Raw genomic sequence first — 21,663 nt, forward strand, 5'->3', positions numbered from 1 at the left:
TGATGAACTTGAATCTCTAATTCAGCAACACGATTCCGCAAGGAAGTTTGGTCTGCTATAGCCGAAAACTCACAGAATTAGATGCAACCTGGCTCTAATACCAACTGTCACAGGGGTTTCAACGATTAGCAATTTTTTGCCCACTGTGCGCCCTAGTTTTGCACACAACTAGTCGGTATTTCCCCTAATCTCACAAGCAGTCGTGTTTGATATAGTTCTGAATTAGATTTAGCAAGCTAGCAACACCACACAAGATTAGCAACAAATGTAACCAATGCACAATAATATACAGGAATTAACCTAACCTTGCAATAATCACCAAGTAAGAATACAAAGAACTCCTTCGGCATGCACACTCAATTAAGTGTGTAACTCTGATGCTAAAACAAAAAAAAAATGTGCAATGGATAACCCTGAACTGCAGGGCTAATCAAAATAAGCCAAGTAAGCATCCTGTCAACGCCAAGTGGATGGCGGTTGTCACAATAGTGGACAATGCCAACCACCTCCCTTAACTCTAGCCATGTTTTTCCAAAACTATCTAGAATTGCTCAATTATTACACATCTCAACTGTCGAGCGAAATTACCAACGTCGGTTAGTTCTGCATACATCTAACATTCCTTGCACATGCTCTTGCAAGCTGTCTATTGAGCCTATCGCATGTAGGGGGCTAGCTGCGCTAGCAACATCCTTTCATTCGCACGATGCGTGCTGCCTATGTGTGCGCATCTAGCCAACTCTGCACAATGTCCTGCCTGTGCGCGCAACACCCGAAAAGTACGTATCAGGCACTGCTAGCGCGTAGTCCTTAATTCGCATGTACACTGTTTGGCAAATGTTTGCAACCGTCCACACAAAGCCCACAAGACATGCACCGCAAGCCTGCCTAGGCATGCCATAACCATGCACACTGACCAATCTACCAACACATGTTGTCTACCTGCTTGATTGCCAACATTGGTGTCGCACCATGCCAACAATGATAGGTACATTGATGCGCATGCGTGCTGCACTAGCGCCTAACATCGCACAATGGTGCTTACACCAAGCAAATTGGCAATTGTCTCACCAATTTTATATTGCACTAGTGTGTGTGACTAAATTAGAAACTTAAGAATCAATTATTATTTTGGACGAAGTAACTAGAAAGATCGTTAGAATCACCTTCTTCTAGAAGGATCATCTAGAAAGCGATTCGTTTTGTTTATATTCAGACAAAAAGATGATATAGGTGTTATGGTATAATTTTGTTCATTTTGTTCATATCTTACATCTAGAAATTTACTCATATTCTATAAAGGAGCCGAATGAAATCAAAGTTTCATGTTCGGTTTTCAATTAGAGATGTTCAAAGTGCTGAATCGACGTCGACTATAACCCCTAGTCTTCCAAACTAACAATCCGGGTTGGATTCCCGCTAAAATATATTCCAATTGCATAAACACAAATATTAGAGAGAGAAGGAAGCTAGAAGTCATTAAAAAAGATAGAAGAGTTTATATTCAGTAAAATAGTATTAAAAACTTAAAATTAACAAAAAAAATGGCGGACCAATTATGAAAGACATCAAAGGGTGCTATCCTTTAATAATAAAGTATAAACACCAAAATTTGATGACCCCCATTTTATCTTGGACTGTTTTACCCTTTGGTCGTATGAGCATTTTGGTTGAAGAAATGGATAGTGTACAATCTGTCAAATTTATCCTAATTCCAAGGTGTAATGTGCTAATATTCCAGTTTAAGATGTAAAGTGCCTCGTTAAAGCATTTTAGGGTGCAAAATGCAAATTACACTAAATTCTAGTCCAAAAATCCAAATTTTCTTTGTTTTTAAAAGAAGAAAGCACGTGTTTGTTAGTTTCAAAGTCCAGGGTAAAGTAGAGGTCAAAATTTGCATTTTCAGTCCACATAATTAAGGGCTTAGTGATTTTAGTCCCAAGTTTTATGATTCTTTCAATAAATAGTCCCAGTTTTTTAGTTTTGATCCAAAATTTCTTCTTCACTAAAGAGAAGAGTTTTGTTTTTGGCCCAAATTCCTTTTCAATTATAATCGAATTATTTCAATTAATAATAATTCATCGTTTCAAATAAAAAAAAATATTCTGGTCGCCTTCTATTTATTATTTGGAAAAAGTTTCATTTTTAGAAAAATAATAAAAAATATATTATACTCAAATGCTACTATTGATGCTTTGTGGTATAATCCTAATTAATTTAATTTGTATTTTAAATTACGATGGACCAAAAACAAAGAAAATGAAATAAACATGTTTGTGAATTTTTTTAAAGAATTTTAAGAAAATAAAGAGATAAATGCATCAAGTAATTAGAGGTGAATTTTCTAATTTTGTATTATTGGGATTTTATATTCTTAAATTGTGTATAAATAGTTTTTAGTTACTATTGATAAAAGAATTTGAAGTCATAAATACAATTTTTTTTTTAAAAAAAAAACATTCTTAAAGTTATAAAGTATGAAACTAAAATTGTAAAAATTCAATTTTTGGGACTAGAATTTGCAATATTAACCTAATTTTCCTTTTCAAGACGATCACATAATATGCACGTGACATTAAAAATTAATGGAAATAGGTTTTAAAAATTAATTAAAAAAGAGATTCTTAACATGGAACGAAATTCGAATACTTTTTATATTATAGAACTAAAAATATAATTTTTTTGAAATACCAAATATAATTATTAAAAATTAAATTTATCATCACTTTCAAATAATCTTTTAAAAATTTGAAATGCATATTAATTTGATAATTTTTTCCTTGTAAGTTTTAATTAAGAAAAATCTAAAATCTTCCTAAACCAACCCCCACACCCTAATTATTTTTTATTTATAAAAACTAGCTGTTGTAAAAATAAAATATATAATTATTTTTTATTTATAAAAACTAACTGTTGTAAAAATATATTATATATAATTAATAATTTTTAATATTTTAAAATATGTTATCAATAAGAATACAATATATAAGACAATAAATAATATTTAGAAAAAAGAAAAGAACAAATAAAAAACCAACTGGAGGTATAATCAACACAACAAAAAAATTGGTTTAATAATATTAAAACAATGTGGAGTCACTTTTGTAAAAAGAAAAATAAATAATTATAATTAAATTTTGAAATTATTTATCAAGAGTATAATTATAATTTTTTAAAATTAGTGCGACAATATCATTACTTGCCGTTTGTGAATCTAGAGGGCCCTTTTTTTTTATGTTAACTAGTCATTATGGCAAGTTGTTCCTGCGTGCATATAATAAATAATTTTTTACGTTTTAAAATATATTATATAAAAATAAAATATATAAATCAGTGCATTACATTAAAAAAAAGAAAGAAAGAAAAGAAACTAATTTATCAGTTAATGTAAATTTTTAAAAATTGAATCCGTTAGTTATCTTATCAATTTAAAGACATTTTTGACTTTACAAAAAATTGACGCGATGGTGTCATTAACCTCCCTGTGTGAACATTTTGCACTCCTAATGTATGTTACCCCCATCAATTATCCCGCAAACTAAATAAATCTTTATTTACCCCCCTATCTTTGGATAATCCTTTAAATTAAATAAAAAATTAACAAAAATACCCTTGACTATTAATAATATGATATATTCCTATTAATGCCCTCCATTATTAAATATACAATCAATTTGTAAAGTCTATTCAATTACAATGTTTATAAATTAATTAAATACAAAAAAAAATCATTTCAAATTTGTCGTATTGATAATTAGCAAAAGTTTTGAAATTCACTAATTTTAAGTTAACGAACAAAGATGCATTTTTGCATATTTGAATTTTACCTGCTGGTATTCTACTACCCGAACCCAAAAAATTATTACCGCAGATAGTTGTTCAAGTCTAGATCGTAAAAATATTAGGTACGGATATGTGTCATAACTATCAAAATGGATCCAGGCTTGGGTCTAGGTCTAGGTCTAGGTATTGCACGCCAGTTGACAGGCCTAACGGTCTTGGATCTTAGGTTAGATCAAAGGGTGAAATAAAGTTACTACATAGAAAAACAAAAAAGAGACTACCTCATTAACTTTCAAATTACATCACTTGACATTTTAGTGCCAAAATAATAGACTCGACGACCACTTGTAATATTTTTTATCATTAGAATTATATCTAGTGTAATTGACAAATATAAATTTATAAATTTATTTTAATTTAAAAGTACTGACGTTGATCTTATAAATATGTGATTAACTTAATATTAATTTATTAACATCGTAAATGAATAGAATTGAAGTCAAATTGATTGATATAGAGGGCATTAAAGTGAATATATCATATTATTAAAAGTCAAGGGTATTTTTGTTAATTTTTATTTTTTAAAGAATTATCACAAAGATTGGGGGAAATTGAAAGTATTTTTAATTTAGGGGGGTAATTGATGAGGATGGTATACTTTAGGGGTGTAAAATGTAATTAATCCTTTTTTATAGATAGCATATTGATAAAATAGATAGATAATTAAGGAGGTGTGCGTAAAAGGAAAAGGCAGAACAGGAGTGAGTCACGCGCTAGAGAGAGAAAGGGTTGGAGCGAGTGAGAGAGACTGTTAGAAAGGAGCGAGTGGAAATCAAATCTCGGGAACCCTAATCTCCCAAATTGGGGGAAGATCGTCGACTCGCCCAAACCCTCGCGTGGATTTGCAGTTCTGAAGATCCAACTAGTAAACTATAAAAATTACAGGTACTGCCCCTTCTCCTCCATAACCCCTTCTTCTCCCTCTTTCTTCTTTCTATTCAACAATCATCCCGATTATTCTTTGCTCGCTGGTCCTTGAAATTAATCCCTTATTTCTGCATTAACAATACAATCTTCTTTAGTAGTTTTTCTTTTCTACGGATTCTTTTCCGTGTTCCCTCTTTTTTTATTTTCTTCTATGTGAATTGTTTTGCATGAGCATGGGACTTTTTCACGTTTGTCTTTTCTCCCCCCCTCTTTTTCTTGCGGGTGCTTTTTCTTGCTGGGGGGGAGTGTATCACGCTTATTTATGTGGTGGCAATTATTTTTCACTTTTCTTTTCTTCACCAGCAATTACCAGATTATTTATGTTGCCTTTTGGCGAAAAGGTTTTCTTTTTTCTCGTGTATTTGTTGCAGAAAGCTGTGTTTTCCATGTTACGTTTAGGGTTGTATTCGAATGTTGGTTTTGAATCTATTCTTGGCTGTACAATTGCAACGTAATTGGCCATGTTTTAGAAAGAGAGGGGATGGGGGGAAGGGATGGATCGGATGTATCAATGGAAAAACCAACTCAATCTAATTGTGTTTTGTCATTCTTCGGGATTGAAGCATTTTCCAGTATGCAGTGCCGACTGTTCTATACTTTTGAGCCTCCATGACACATAAATGATTACTTACTATTAACTCTAAATGTTTGTTCCCTTGTCTCAATTTCTCAAGGAAAGAAGAGAATCTGATTCATCTTACCAACACAGTTTAATAGGGCTTTCTGTTGGACCTAATGAACTGAGTTTAAACTCTCTCAACGGCAATACCATCTTTGATGCATGGCATAGTCCTGTGACGTTGGAGGTCCATTCCTTATGGCATGTCAAGAGTTAATTGAATGGCCATTACAGCTTTAACAATTATTACTATTATTGGTATTATGATCATACAGAAAATTGATATGTTAGGGTCCTGTAGTTAACCCATATTTTTAATCTTGGAGTTTTGGCATTGTCCATATATAAATCCAAAACTGTTTGATAGGTTTGGTAGAATATTGATGAAATTGAGTTTGCATCAGAATGCTGCTTCTAGGTGGGAATATCATTGTTGGTGCATGTCCTGCAGTTCTTATTGGTTACAACTGGATGTGAGTCTTATTTGTCACTATAAGGATGTGGATTGCAAGACATTTCATGATGTGCTACTTTTTAACATTTCAGAAAATGAGTATCCACTAAGTTACAAACTAGTTCTTGGTAGAACAAAACTTTTTTCCAGAAGTAATTATGTAATGTGATTAGCTCACCGCACTGGAGTCACTTAAGTAGATGATCTCTCTGAAGTTTAAAAATCGTGATGAACTTTGTTGTTTCCAAATGCTTGTTTCTTGAAATCGGTGAATGGTTTCTTTGAGTCTTTTGGGCACATAGTTTTCTTACTGGAGCACGACATAGATATTTTGCCAACATTTGTTGAAGTTATATTAAATATTGAAACATTACATGAAAGTTCATTTGTTAATTGCTGTATTTAGCATAATCATAAATACTCTTTCAGGTTGCTGCAGAACAGTCTTTTGCAGAAGGGAAAAAAGAACAGTTGTTACCATGGATATAGATCTTAGGTTGCCTTCTGGAGGACATGATAAGGAAGTAGAAGAAGAACCTAATGGAATTGTTAATATGCTAGATGGTGAAGAGAAACCACTCAATGTAGATGGAGTTGGTGGAAGTATGGGAGATGTTGAGGAAAAGTTACAAATTGAAGATGCGGAGGATGTGAATTCTCCCATACATGATATAGATTTTAAAGACGTGACGATTCTTGAGCCACTTCCCGGTATGGAATTTGGGTCACATGGGGATGCCTATGCTTTTTATCAGGAATATGCTAGGTCTGTGGGGTTCAATACTGCGATTCAGAACAGTCGCCGTTCAAAGACATCAAGAGAATTCATTGATGCCAAATTTGCATGCTCTAGATATGGCACAAAGCGTGAATATGAGAAATCGTTAAACCGTCCACGAAGTAGACAAGGAAGCAATCAGGATGCAGAGAATGCTACAGGTCGGCGAGCATGTGCAAAGACTGATTGCAAAGCAAGCATGCATGTTAAGAGAAGGTCTGATGGGAAATGGATAATACATAGATTTGAGAAAGAGCATAACCATGAGTTATTACCTGCCCAAGCTGTAAGTGAACAAACCAGGAGGATGTACGCGGCAATGGCTAGACAGTTTGCTGAATATAAAAGTGCAGTTGGTCTTAAACATGACTCCAGAAGCCATTTTGAGAAGGGAAGGAATATGGCAATGGATGCAGGAGAGGCAAATATGTTACTTGATTTTTTTGTCCAGATGCAGAGTCTGAATTCCAACTTTTTTTATGCAGTCGATGTTGGTGAAGATCAACGCCTGAAAAATCTTTTGTGGATTGATGCCAAAAGCAGGCATGATTACCCCAATTTTAGTGATGTTGTGTCTTTTGATACTAGCTATGTGAGAAACAAGTATAAAATGCCTCTAGCTCTTTTTGTTGGGGTCAATCAACATTATCAGTTCATGCTACTTGGATGTGCTTTGGTTTCGGATGAAAGTGAAGCCACATTTTCGTGGGTCATGCAAACATGGTTGAAAGCAATGGGTGGTCAAGCTCCGAAAATTATAATCACTGACCAAGACAAGGTTATGAAGTCTGTAACTGCGGATGCTTTTCCATCCACTCTTCATTTTTTCTGTTTGTGGAACATCATGGGAAAGGTTTCGGAAACATTGAATCATGTAATCAAACAGAATGAGAATTTCATGTCTAAATTTGAAAAATGTGTTTATAGGTCATGGACGGATGACGAGTTTGATAAGAGGTGGCATAAACTGGTGAACAGATTTGGACTAAAAGAGAATGAGTTGATGCAATCATTGTATGAAGATCGTAAAAAATGGGTGCCTAACTTTATGAAAGACGGATTTTTTGCTGGGATGTCTACAGGTCAACGATCAGAGAGTGTGAACTCTTTCTTTGACAAGTATGTACATAAGAAGACCACCATGCAAGAGTTCATAAAACAGTATGAAGCAATTCTGCAGGACAGGTATGAAGAGGAAGCAAAGGCATCTTCTGACACATGGAACAAACAGCCTTCTTTGAAGTCTCCGTCACCATTTGAGAAGCATGTGGCTGGGCTGTATACTCATGCTGTATTCAGGAAATTTCAAGTTGAGGTCTTGGGTGCAGTAGCTTGTATACCTAAGAGGGAGGAACAAGTTGATGCAACCATTACTTTTAAAGTTCAAGATTTTGAAAGGAATCAAGAATTCATTGTCACATTGAATGAATTGAAATCGGAAGTGTCCTGCATATGCCGCTTATTTGAATTTAAAGGTTTTCTTTGTAGACATGCAATGATCGTTCTTCAAATCTGTGGCATTTCTAATATTCCGTCGCAATATATTTTGAAACGGTGGACTAAAGATGCTAAGAGCAGATACCCAATGGGAGAAGGGTCTGAACAGGTGCAGTCGAGGCTGCAACGATATAATGATCTTTGTCAAAGGGCAATAAAATTGGGTGAAGAAGGATCATTTTCACAAGAGAGTTATAATCTGACACTTCGTGCTCTCGATGATGCTTTTGAAACCTGTTTGAATGCTAACAACTCCTGTAAGAATCTTCTGGAAGCTGGCCCTTCATCGTCACCAGCTCTTCTGTGCATTGAAGAAGACATTCAAAGTGGAAATTTGAGCAAGACAAATAAGAAGAAGAGTTCAACTAAGAAAAGAAAGGTTTGTCGTGAATCAAAGTGATATGCTGTGTTTCATGTTTTCCATGATTCTAACTACTATTCTATCTTTGTTGCAGGTAAACATGGAGCCAGATGTTATAACAGTCGGCACACCGGAGAGCTTGCAACAAATGGTTTGTCTTTTGGAAGTTCAGATTTATATACTGCACTTTAGTATAAGATACTGAATCTTAATAACCTATACTAATTGAAATGAATTCGTCTTTCTGTGAAAGCAGAAAAAGTATGTTGTTAGTGGATACTCTGTTCTAGTTCTTTTCCACCTGAAACTATGAAGTGTAGTGTGTTGGTAGCTGATATTATCTGCAGTAAAACCAAATTTTCTAGTGCTTTTCAACCTGCATTTATATGTGTTCTATGTCAATTGATGTTTCTTTGTGTAGGAGAAATTAAATTCCCGACCAGTCAATCTTGATGGATTTTTTGGTGCTCAACAAGGTGTTCAAGGAATGGTAAGGAATTTACTCAAAGTGATATAGCCATATAGGAGGATTGAATTCCTTCTGTATATCCATAACTTACTGCTATTTTTTGGAAGGTACAATTGAACTTAATGGCGCCAACGCGTGATAATTACTATGGGAACCAGCAGACCATTCAAGGACTCGTATGTCAATAATCATGACCATCAGAAAAATTAGTTACTAATATTTGGAAGTAGTGTTGTGCTAATGGAATCCTGATATTGTGATCTTCTTTAGGGCCAGCTGAACTCTATTGCACCTACCCATGATGGTTATTATGGCACTCAACCAGCCATACACGGATTGGTATTTTGTTTTCTTGTACCTCAAATATGTTTGTTTCGGTGAATTCACATTTAATTTTGGGCAAAATTTCCATGCCTCCATTCTTGCAGGGACAAATGGATTTTTTCCGCACTCCAAGTTTTGGCTATGGAATTCGGGTTAGTTAGGTTGATAAATTGGTCTGATTTAACTTATTGATCTGCAGCTCATTTATCATACCTCCTTGGCAGGAGGATCCGAACGTGAGATCTGCCCAGTTGCATGATGATGCACCTAGACATGCTTGACAATGATCTTCCTCCCCCTTGAGGTGGGTACCATTATATCCTCAATTTTCAAGAGCTGCTGATACTGATTTATCTAACTTACACTTTCTCAGTCTTGAATATCTGAACTGACTTTTCCTTGTTCACAAATTCTTGTTCTTAAATACCATCATACATTCTCAGATTTCAGTTCTGCATCAGTTACATATTGTTCTACAGAGCTAAATCCCTTGTTCCCTTTTTCCCCTTCTTTTTTCTATTTTTTTTCTGCAGAAGAGTGGCTAACAGCTTTGTCAGGGCGATGGGACCTCAATTTTAATACAGAACATTACATCCAGAGTCGCTCACGGAAATTTAGAGGATTATCTCTTGATTGACTGTGTAGTAACCGAACTTAGAAGGGCAGCTGTTAACTTAATCCTATCCGGTCGAGCAAACTCTATATTATGGTTTGCTGTTGTAGTTGATTATAGCTGTGTATCAATAGTTACTTACAGTAATTAGGACCACTTAAAGTCAGGGGTATGCTGTTCAGTATGATTGTAATTAGTTCCATGGTTGTGTTTGCGGCGAACTAGAAAATATATGCCAGAAATGGAAGAATTCACATCTAGTAGGATCGTAGTACACATTCAGCTTCCTTGCGTTGGTATGGTGTGTAGGTTCCTTTTGTGTTGGTCTCCACCATATCTCATTCACTCACCAGGTTTCTATTTCGTACTAAAGTTCGACAACCTTCTGCAAGATTGACCGATCGTCATGTATTCATGTCAAGTCGAATGATACAGGTCCTTAGTTCAGTTGACACTGCGTCACCCAGAACTTGATATGGCTGAATGTAAACTGCAGGATCTCATAAAATGCTTTCCTTCTGTTGTTGAGAGTACTCTGCTAAACTCAGTGGCAAGTGCAAGTATTCCGATTAACTTGATGCCCCTCTCCCAATCGATGTGATGAAAAACATGTAACAATAACCAACAAGTTCTTTAGTGCTACTACATGATCACTTGCAAGTCCATTTTCTAAATGGATTTGATAATCAAAAGTCCATTTATGATGTCCATTGCTCTCACACACCATATTCAAATAAATTTGACTTAATTCTTTTCATTTCACAATTTTAGTAGAGGCTACTCTTATCTTTGCTTCAATGGTGTGGTCGAAGACCCTCTTTTACATTCTTCCGGTTTCTAAAAAGGATAAATAGGTAGTAATACTTGTCAAACTTCATATTTTAGCACGAGCAACCTGTTTCATATTAAAAACAGAACCGTGTCTTTGGTGCCGATGGCTGGATTGGCCTAGCAAAATCTAGGAGCCGATGTTAAATGAACACTAAAAATGAAGAGAACTGCTTCCTTCTACAGGATTTCACATAGTTGAGTCAACTAGTTTGATATACTCATGCTGTTGCATCCCTGATGTTCAATTAAGAGACGACCTCTTCTTTAGTTGACACCACAGTCCATTCTTGGTGTGGATGGTAGCTCCTGTAACGAGTTCTACGGATTCCGGGGATCCTTTCAGGCTGACGTCAAACTTCTGTAATAACATTGCCAGTGCTATGGTTGACTCCATGAGGGCAAATTGGTCACCAACGCACTTTCTTGGCCCTCCTCCAAAAGGCAAAAAGGCGAAATCTGATATAATCTTATCGCATCAACAAGAGATGCATTAGAGGAAGTATGTACAACAACAAATGTCAAAACAAATTCCTCAGGATTGTGCATGCAAGATATGATGTTTTATGTAATGCTTGTACAACAACAAATGTCAAAACAACACTCATGGTATCTAGGTAGGACATCATGGTCTTCACTTTTAATCACAAAATTGGGGTATTTATGATGCAAGATGCCTAGGCACGGAACAGGAAGCGGTCTACAGTTCTCTCGCCACTCTTACAGTCTCCACTTGTGTAAGAGTACGCTCAATAGTCTTAACTCATGTGTCTTAGTTGACAATTCAATCCATGCAATTCTTACATGAGCAACTCCCCTCATGTCGTATCTCGCCTGTGGTTGGAAACAAGTGTATTACAACATATTCTAGCTTAGATTACGTGGTTAGTATCTTGTTTTTACAAGCTTTATCTTCCAAGATGTTGTGGATGATTACACTAAAATTCTCTCTATTATAGTCAACTTCTAGAAACTAACCGTACATGGATAATTTCACTGCTAACCCCCATTGTAATAAAAACATTAGTGATATTGGGTTTTAGCGTAATTGTTCAACTTGTCGAGACAGATACTGCAATTCATCGATAGATGAGGGGGTGTATAATTACCCAAAACTTATTTTGAGATCATCATCATATTTGTGACGGAAAGATTGTAAGACTAGTTATGTTTAAAGTGTGTGCTAAACTTGGACCCTAAGATTGTATTTACATAAAGAGAAAATCAAATAGTAGATCGATTACCTCGTTTGGGTATAATGCTCCTGGGCTACGAGATGGATCAAAACCAGCCCATCCTTCAAGTTGGCTCAGCTTCTGCATGAGAAACCTCTCCGGCTCAAAGTCGTTGGGATTATCCCAAAAATGGGGAGATCTATGGAGATTATATACCTGAAGGAATCAGGTTTAACATAATTATTTAATAAATATAGACGATATTGGGATCGTTCTGATGGTAGCAGCCGTTAACTAATATTTCAATGTAGATACAGAGGTTATCAGTGGTATTCACTGACTTGAATTTTATGCTTGTATTGCCTTTAAATAAGTGGTACTGTACATATCTATTCATAATAGTCACAAGAAAATGCAACTTGTGTCATCGAGTTCGTAAACTTAGCAAGAGAGGAAAAGACGTACGGAAACAAATAGATCAGTGCCAGGTGGGATTGCATATCCATCTTTGTTGCCATTATAACCACCTGCAGGGAAGAATTTGAGCCATGGGATACACATATTTTAGGAAAAAAAAAAGAAAGAAGAAACTACCGATCATTGTTATTGTGTATGTAATTACTGAATTCTTGAAGATAAACAATTATCCAATGCCGATATGTCCTTATCAGGCCTTGCAGATCCAATAATATCATCCGATATTTATTATATTCCTAGTGTGTCAGATTTCTATTATCTCAATCATGCTTTAGAGTATCAACAGATACATGATAATATTGAATAATACGCAGTGCAATGCATGTGTTGCTGATAATATTCATAAATATCGGCTTATATCATAGGGATATGATACTATTGGCCAAATCAGAATATTATCCACAATATCATTTGATAAAATTCAATTATTGTGAATGTTGTATCTATCCATGAAATTGATAATCCTCTTTTGGATTCTTTACAATATGATTTATTTAATGTATTGCTACATGTACAATGGCTATTTTCTTTTCACCATTAACCATTACTCATGAACTATTTCTGTTTCAAAGTCATATGAAAATAATAATTTTCATAATGTTACTAACTTTTTAGAATTTTACATCTTATGATGCATTTATTTCATACTGATAATATCTATATACGCATATTTGATGTGGAAGAATGCCTATTAATATTATCATTGATACCACGATTTATAAATTTTAATTAGACTTAGGCCCCCTCTAATTTGAACCCAAAAGCAACACCTTGATGCATGCTAACATAGGGCATTAGTCATTTAAATAACTTCTTCACTTTTAAGAGGGCGTCCATGGAGAAGAAAATCAATAACAACAGAATTTTTTCACTAAATTGATAAGTATGACATAAAATTTGAGTTTCGGAGTCCATTTATCACAACAATTAGATATTGTGTTATTTAAGTTAATAAATCTATTAGCACAAAACACACCTGGTAATGTGTCTGACATGAGAGACCGTCTAATAAGCAACGGAGGCTGTGGGTACAAACGTAGAGCTTCCACAACAATAAGTCGCAAGTACCTAAAGAAAGATAGGACAAGTAAAACAACATCTAAAGTTTATCTTGATGGTTTCGGTTTGCATTTCAGTGATTTCAAATTCTAAAAAGAATCCATCGAACATCACAAAATGGATATTTCAGCCAAAATAATGGCATGTAATATCAGATACAAGAGAATATAATTCAACTACTATCATGCATCCAGGTCTGTAGATTACTAGTTCTTATGTTGTACTTCGGGAACATGCTGCTCTGAATGCGTATTCATTCTCAAATTTGAGTCGGACATAATTGTCCATTATCATAGTTGAACCACACACATGTAAGATATATATTTTTATCCAAATTTTATGCTTGCAAGACATTTTTGTGCTTTTATAAAATACAAATAGAGAGAGCATTGAAAATTGAGTTTTTAAGTGAAGTTTTTCGTATGACCTGAATGACGTAAAAGATTAGAAATTTTCTAAAATTACTAAAGAAAATAGAACCTGAATACAAAATATACACCCAATTTTTGCAATCTCTCTAGTATGATATTTGAACACGTATTTAGTTACTGGGAATGAAATTTTTGTTACTTTCAATAATACAACTTTGTGTTTTATTTTTGAAATTTTTTCCGCATTCAGTTCTCTGGTCCAAATAGAGCAAAAAATATGAGGGACCACAAAGTGAAGGGAAAATAAGAATAATATCTTTCTTTTTCTTTTCAGCCTTATATTTGTCGTGACCAACCAATTTTATTGATTGGCTGCAAAAAAATTAATAATGTGATGTATAAAGATATAGACACTAGGCTCTTTTGATTGAAAATAATAAAAGAGGTATTGAAATTAACTGTCGGCTTTTACATTTTTATCTTGACTAATTATATATATTACATCGATAAATCTGTGTAAATTATCTAGGCCATCTTTGCAAGGATTTCCCGATAGTTAAAAGGAAAAACAGTTATCCAACCACAAATGCCGATGTAGTTGAGAGACAAATGATGCTAAATTTTCCTTTTCAATTCAATAAATATTTTAATGCCATTTTAACATAAATCATGATTAACAGGGACTTATTGACATAGCTTAAGTGGAAGAATGGTTGTAATTATCTCATAATCATATCTTATAACCCTACGATGACTCGTAATAAGCATTATTAAATGGATGAAAGAGCAATTCGTCTGCAAAATAGAAAAGTTTTGGAGAGCTCCATGACTTACTCTAACTTTTTAATTGCTTCGAATGTTGTTCTCTCCTTTCCAAGCACCAGGTCAATCTCGGCTTGTGCTTTCTTCATTTTGGCTGGGTGCTGCAGCACGTGAATCAATTTTGCTATTACAAGAATGAATAATTATCGAAACTGGGTACAATAATCAAAATCACTGATCTCTAAGAATCTAATATGCCTACGTCCAGTAAAATTAAGTTTTTTGCAATTAAAAATACCATACTTGTGCAAGAAGGAAAATAGCCCACGTGAGGACAGCCGCGGTTGTTTCATGTCCAGCTATAAGCATCGTCATTAGGTCATCTCTTAGCTATTCAACAGAGAAAAATGAATTATAAGATGACATCTCATCAGTGACAACCACAAGGAATATCAAATGCTATTAACTAGCCCAAGACAAAACATGTGTCTGCCATAGCATAAATATGTAGAGTACATACGTCCAACGGGAGAGTTCTCTCAAAATTATGCATACATTATTCCATAATAAGATATCACCATCTGGTTCATCACAAAATAAAAAAGAAAGAACAAAAAAGAAAAGAAACCACCTTCTCATTTTTCAAAGAATCAACAGAGGCATAGGGGGCTGGAATTCTTTACCTGACGATCATCAGCATCTACGCCTCTCATGTCGACCAAAAAACGCAAGAGACTAGCGTCCTGCAAACTTTTCAGTTACGGTGCCGAAATTCAATTTCAGGGTCTCCGGAAGCTGAAAACATACATATTCTAATCTTTCAAAGCCAAAAGTAGATGAAACTTGGTTGTCATTTCAGGCCCTGGATGTAGCATACCTTGATGTTCAAATAGTCCCTTTGTTGCAGTTTTTCAACATCAGCTTCCTAGGACAAAATGCAAAGGATATACGCACTTTAGGCAATGCAAACCTCAGTTTGGATACTAAGTGAACCGTGCATGCAAGAAAGAAAAAACAGTTACTTTTATCAGAATATTTATCACAAGTATCATCTCCTCATCCAAAAATCTTTCCCCATTTTTCAACGGCTTATCAAGTGATGCCAAGTTGCGCATAAAGTAAATTCTAAAGTCCTGAGATTGCTGTAGCTATTTCACATCCATCAATGAAATGCAGAAACCAATACCGATCAGGTTTTACACAGAACTTGAAAGTTACAAGACTGGATGACAAGAAAATAGTTCCTTGGATATTTAGAAGTTTGAATTTGAAATTTTGAGTTTCAGCATTGACTTTAACACAGATAAAAAAGATATTACATGGTAAATATCAACTGCTATGACATTTCAAGAACAGATAAACTGGATTTTAGTTCTAACTGTGGATGCTTAATGATGCACAAGCATTGTTATCTTAAGCATAGAATAACATCAATATGGTTCTACTACTTTTTGGAAACTAGCTGCATATTGTCTCACCTCTCTGGTCTCTTTTGCATTTTTTATCAGAGCATCTAGACAATCATTTATGACTTTAAGGTCATTCTGGAACTTCCGCTGCCGAGGAACAAGCCATTTTGCCAATGGGATTTTCCAGTAAGGAAGGTAAAATGTTGAACGATGCTCAGCTTCAAAAAGAGTACCATATACAGCCTGCGAGTAAAAAATACAGCATCTAACAATTGGTTCATAATGCTCAATTAACAAGAAGAGAGGGAACAAGGAACGCTACTATGAAACTGAAACTCATAAAAAGTAGGCACCACTTTCAGGCTTGAAGTAGTGTTATGATGTGGACAGGTCTCTGACATTGTTTCCAACTTAAGTGAAATTCAAATTGAGCGAATCGTGTGAAGCTAAGAAAAACACTTGCAGCAGCTTACACAAGAAAATTTGTGAAGCTAAGAGAAACTCTAGCAGCAGCTTACAGAAGGAAATGGATCCAAAACTATCAGAATGATACAATTTTGAGCCAAATCTTATTCGAGCTTAAGAAACAATAGTTACTTTACTTGTATTTGTTATAGCCAATCTAATGACCAGCCCTATGAGTATTGTCAAAATTAAAGCCTGACACCAAAATTTGTTTTGAAACTAATAGAAATGTGCCAACCCAGGAAATCTTAAAAATGAAAAGAAAAAAAAGGATAAAGAATCTCGTGCGTATCGGACGCACAAATGATCATACATACAAAAACATAGAGCATGCTTTTCTTTTTCTTCTCTACAACAAAGAAAGAGCACAAATAAGAGCACATATCAGAAAAGGAAAAAAGGAAAGAAAACCTTCAACATACACAGGAAGACAAATGAAGAATCTACAATGGTTAAAATTTAAAAGGGAACAGTCTAAGAATACCTTAATCACCGGGGACTCTTTGGTAACAGAACCAAAGTCATAATTAAACACACCAAGTCCAATGATATCTAGCGCCAAACTAGAAAATTCGGCTTCAAGGTCCAAGTCTATCTTTTTCTCTCCTCTTGAAGCCTCTACTTCTAAAAGCTTTTCAAATTTCGCTATCATTCTCACTGAGCAATCCGTGAATACTTTAGCCATTGCTTCCAAGTAAAGTGAATGGAATCCAGGAGCTATAACTGCAGTTAAAATATTGTAAATAGTGAGATTGACATTCCATTTATCTAGCATTATTCCCAGTACATTAGCATAACCTTCATATCCAGCCCAGAAAACAAGCCTATTTCCATTAAAACCCCGCTGCAACTGGGAGAGGAAGATGACCTCAGCTTTGAGAGCATGCTCAATGGAACTTGAGCTAAAACCTCTTTTAGCTCAATATTCAGCTTGCCAAGCTTGAGACTTTTAAAGTCAACCGCAAATTGCAGGTGCCAAAAAGTTCACGATTTTGACTTGCAAACTTTAAATTGCTAATATAAGATTAATAATTCAGTAAAAACAGAAAATCATATGCGTTTTATCTCGAACATTCTAGAGACTAGAGAATCCCAATTCCTCACATTTCCTACTTTCTGCTCTGCACTTCCATTCTACTCTAATTGCCTAATGCTGCCTATAACTAGGGAGATTGCAGCTTGGATTTTTCTTATGAACAAGTTTTAGAAGGAGGAGTTAGGATCTGGTGAGAGATTTGGGAGAACGATAGTTTAGTGAACTAATTAATTGTCTCAGTCTCCAGATATAGGTTTTCATAGGTACAACCTGTAAATTTATGTATTCTTTTACTTCTAGTTTTTCTCCAATTTTCTCAGTTTATCTTGCGACTAGAACGCCAAACTACATCATTTAGTTTGGTTAACATTTACATTGTTCACTTGATTCTTTCAAAGCATGGCCTAGAAAACAAACCAACTGTAAACTAAATAGAAAAATTTGCTTCCTAGAATAATAATTACATAGTGAATCATATGGTTTAGAGGATTCAGAGTCCAAGTCTCCACCTATAAAAACTATGGGTATAATATGCAATAATTTCCATGGTATTTTCTAGAATCTCAGATGTTGCTATCAGTTATATAACGAAGAAGATTTGAAATGTGAACAACAATTCAAAACTATTGCAAATGTGGATTTATGGTGAAGTACAAGAATAATGTCAACAAAGTCCATCATGGAATTTAGAGCGTTGCTGAAATTCTATCACAACATTAAATGGAACGAACACAGAAAATAAATGAATTATGCAAGTGGTAATAGCTCACCTCTTCTCCTCTGCTTCCAAGTGTCAAGGTCAGCAGGTATAAGTCCTTTCCCCATTATTGGTTCCAATATATCAGCAAGGACACCCTATATAATGTTATTGGAATTGCCAATCAGAAAATACTTTATGAGAAACAGAAAGAATTTATAGAAGTTATGATTTACTCCTAATTTGGTTCAATAATATCCGGTATCAACAGTGAAACAACTTTCTTGACGAATGTTGTAGAGAGCAACTCTGTGCTTTACTTATGAACAAAGTGTAAAATCATTGAGGCAATGATGGTGAGGTTTGGTCCCATAAAGTCATGCTAATTGAAACCAATCAAGACTATATGCTTGGAATCCGGAATTTGTAATTTTGAGGAGAGGCTTTGGGCAATGTTAACAAGGATTTTGAGATGCAACCTTATGATGGCACCCCAAACATTAGATTAGAAATTTATACCATAAAATTTATAGCCTAAAGATGTGGAAGAAAAATTGAATAGGGACATCAAGACTCAATATATTCTATTCTTGAAATATTTTCAATATCTTTTTCATATTTGGATATTTTTGCTTCCTTAGATAGTGATATGCATATACTCAAAATATCAGCATCTTTCAGGTGTGTAATAACGTCAACAATGAGTATGCAAATGAATAAGCACATCCAACAATAAGTTACTCAATTTATGATCAACTACCAAAAGCAAGAGTTAAAACAATTAATCATAATAGTTAGCATTTCTAAACACCTATACTAGAGTACAAAAGCACCATCGTCAGTACATAAATACTGTCCTTTGAAAACATCCGATTACAACTTTATCTTTATGTTTTTTAACCTTCGTTTCAGATTTAGTGCTGGGGCTGCTTTTGTCAATTTGCAGAGTATCATATATTTATGTATATTGAACGGGATCTACAACTAACTTTTCTTCCAAATAGGTAATAAAATAGAATTTTCAGTTTTTCCAATACATCTTACAGACCACTGCAAAATAAGAGTCTTAATTAATTTGTAATCACCCGCTGTCTTATATTTAATTTCATCTCCAGACTAATTATGGCTAGTGCCATTTTCCTGAAGTTAGTGATTTTTCGCCCTTTAGCCATATAATCTTACATGTCCTTATGCTTTTGGCTTGTCAAAATGCAAAAGCTATAGCCACTAATCAGATACTATTCGGTGGTCATGATCTCGGCATCTAATCTTAAGAAGAAGCCCTCTTGAAGAATGCCCACAATTATAATGATCCTGAGGCAATGAAGTTCGTTCTCTGCTAAAAGGTATAACCGATTGTAAAGCTGTGGTTACATGGAACAGTAAACCAACATGCTTGATGCAAGCTATTCATGAATGAGCCACTAACTAACAAGCAGAGCTAACTACCATGAATCGTCTTAGCATCGTAGAACTTATATGAAATCCATATGATCCTCTGTCTTTAACCAGAGGTGAGTAGACAGATATTATATGCATAAGTATCATAAATTTCAAAGCCTCAATAAAAGCTACGATAAGTACGATCAATCCTCGCAGCATCCTAAAACTTTTTTAAATCCATAAGATCTTCTGTCTTTAAACAGATTTTAAATAGATGCTCTTTGCATATGCATCATATCTTTTAAAATTTTAAAAACTTCCAGAAAAGCTAGATTAAGCACTGGAGTAAATTTTAATTATAACTCTACCTTAAGTGTGCATAATTCCAACATGTATTGAATCTTTTCAGAACCATTCAAGAAAAGTTCACTTGTTCATATGCAGGGTCAAGTGGTAAAACAGAGAATTTGGGTGTCAAAAAGTTGTCAGTGTTTGGCTTAATAATGAGGGTCAAAACTAACTATTACTCACTTATATCCGATTGTAAGCTTGGTCTTCATGAAGAGCAAAACCTTAGGCTTCAAAATAATGGGAAAGGGAACTATTCCCATAGCTCCAAGATTCCTATTAAAAAAATAGGAGTACTTAGGGTGGAAACTCAAATACTGAAATGAAACGATCCCCAAGAGTAATGGTATGGAGTATGGACAATCATTAAGTGATTTTCCTTGATATATTATATCAGAAAAAGGGAAACATCCTCTTTTTTTAGGAGTATTCCTTCTAAAAACAGTTTTTGTAATTCAAATTTTGACCATTGCCTATTGATAGATATGAGGTCCGATACGTAATTAATTAAGACCAAACCTCATTTATGCACTATTTTTAATCTAAATGTTATATGAGAATACAACACGCATCCTTTTATTCATTTACCATCAAAAAGAAATTTTCATTCTGTTGGACTACATTGCAAAGAAAAAGATGTCTCAGAATCTCCCAATTCGATTACAGAAAATTCCATAACCATAAGAGATTTATGCATAAAGGTTTGCATAAATACTGATGAAACAGCTATCTAATCCATACAGTCAAATGAGAACACAGCAAAGCAATGCAAGAGACAATAATGCACCATTGGCATCATTGACCAAATGGCTTCCATAAAATGAGTCTTATACGAAAACAAATTTTCAAAGAGAGTAGAAGAGGATTATAGAAACAAGTCATACCTTATCATATGCAAATGCATTTTCGCGGAGAATATGTCTTGCAACGATGGGATCTGAAACGACTACAAATGCTTTCGGCCCAAAAGCAAGTTTATAAACTGAGCCATGCTGCAAAGTCCAAAAAATTAAAAGGGAATTAGAGCCGCAAACAAAATCAGTAATGAAGCCAAAATTAATAAATACTACCAAAAGAAAATTAGAAGTAGCTGCACTCACAACCAAGCACCCGCTTCCAAAGCATTTACTTCCACATAAGAAAATTAAGCTTTTGTTTTGAAAGGCTATTTTACAAGACAGTACATCATCCCATCTTTATGTTTAATATAATGATATAGTGCTAAATTGACCAATTTCATTTTTTGGAAATACTATACACGAAAGGAAGATAGAGTTGTGGAAGAAACAAAATCAATGAACATATAATATCTCCTGAATTCAGTATTGAATAAGTATACAAATTTTAAGTATGCCAAGCCATTCCATGAACAATTTTACGACAAATGCAACTATAGATAACATAAAATGGTGCTTAAAGAAGTACCTCTATAAACCAGTCATACAGGGAGAAGAAAAGTGGTTTGCCAAAAAGATCCGAAACTGCACCTTCAGCTGTAGGCATAGATCCAATCTTTCCTCCACTTAAGAAGTTTGTAAGGAGGTTGCTTGCATTGTCTAATAAGTTCATGCTTTTGGTTGTTTTGTTTTCATCAGTACTCGTGGATGACTGGCACCTATATTCAGCTCAAAAGTATCAAACCAGATAAAACTCCAACATGCCCTTGTCAAAATTTACCTAAACCATTAATCAATTTCATAATATGTATTACTCCCGTGCATAAAAGAGTGTTTCCCATGGTACTACTGGTAAATTGAATTCACTAATT

General features: G+C 34.6%; 2 protein-coding genes across 4 annotated transcripts in view; one reads left to right on the forward strand and one right to left on the reverse strand.

Moving 5' to 3' along the window:
• Positions 4,533-10,145, forward strand: LOC105178586 (protein FAR-RED ELONGATED HYPOCOTYL 3). Of its 2 annotated transcripts, none has more exons than XM_011102095.2 (9): positions 4,533-4,728; positions 6,273-8,497; positions 8,574-8,630; positions 8,901-8,969; positions 9,056-9,124; positions 9,219-9,287; positions 9,377-9,424; positions 9,497-9,576; positions 9,806-10,145. In XM_011102095.2, exons 2-8 carry the CDS (start codon positions 6,323-6,325, stop codon positions 9,551-9,553), a joined length of 2,544 nt encoding a protein of 847 aa, XP_011100397.1. In that variant the 5' UTR covers positions 4,533-4,728; positions 6,273-6,322; the 3' UTR covers positions 9,554-9,576; positions 9,806-10,145. The 2 variants fall into 2 exon arrangements, with proteins under 2 accessions (XP_011100397.1, XP_011100396.1); XM_011102094.2 differs by lacking the exon at positions 4,533-4,728 and adding an exon at positions 4,781-5,111.
• LOC105178587 (cytochrome P450 97B2, chloroplastic) overlaps positions 10,720-21,663 on the reverse strand; it is a 12,125-nt gene continuing 1,181 nt past the window's right edge. Inside the window, exons 2-14 of one of the 2 annotated variants that reach the window (XM_011102096.2) lie at positions 21,321-21,510; positions 20,780-20,887; positions 18,238-18,322; positions 16,916-17,154; positions 16,036-16,209; positions 15,435-15,482; positions 15,241-15,300; positions 14,861-14,947; positions 14,630-14,718; positions 13,342-13,433; positions 12,354-12,415; positions 11,958-12,104; positions 10,720-11,182 (exon numbers count right to left, since the gene is read on the reverse strand). In XM_011102096.2, coding sequence (XP_011100398.1) covers positions 10,958-11,182; positions 11,958-12,104; positions 12,354-12,415; positions 13,342-13,433; positions 14,630-14,718; positions 14,861-14,947; positions 15,241-15,300; positions 15,435-15,482; positions 16,036-16,209; positions 16,916-17,154; positions 18,238-18,322; positions 20,780-20,887; positions 21,321-21,510 — 1,606 coding nt within the window. In that variant the 3' untranslated portion in view covers positions 10,720-10,957. The remainder of the gene's footprint in view (positions 11,183-11,957; positions 12,105-12,353; positions 12,416-13,341; positions 13,434-14,629; positions 14,719-14,860; positions 14,948-15,240; positions 15,301-15,434; positions 15,483-16,035; positions 16,210-16,915; positions 17,155-18,237; positions 18,323-20,779; positions 20,888-21,320; positions 21,511-21,663) is intronic. The other variant, XM_020699334.1, reaches the window with a different exon arrangement.

Source organism: Sesamum indicum, linkage group LG16, assembly GCF_000512975.1.
Source record: "Sesamum indicum cultivar Zhongzhi No. 13 linkage group LG16, S_indicum_v1.0, whole genome shotgun sequence".
Lineage (NCBI taxonomy): Eukaryota > Viridiplantae > Streptophyta > Magnoliopsida > Lamiales > Pedaliaceae > Sesamum > Sesamum indicum.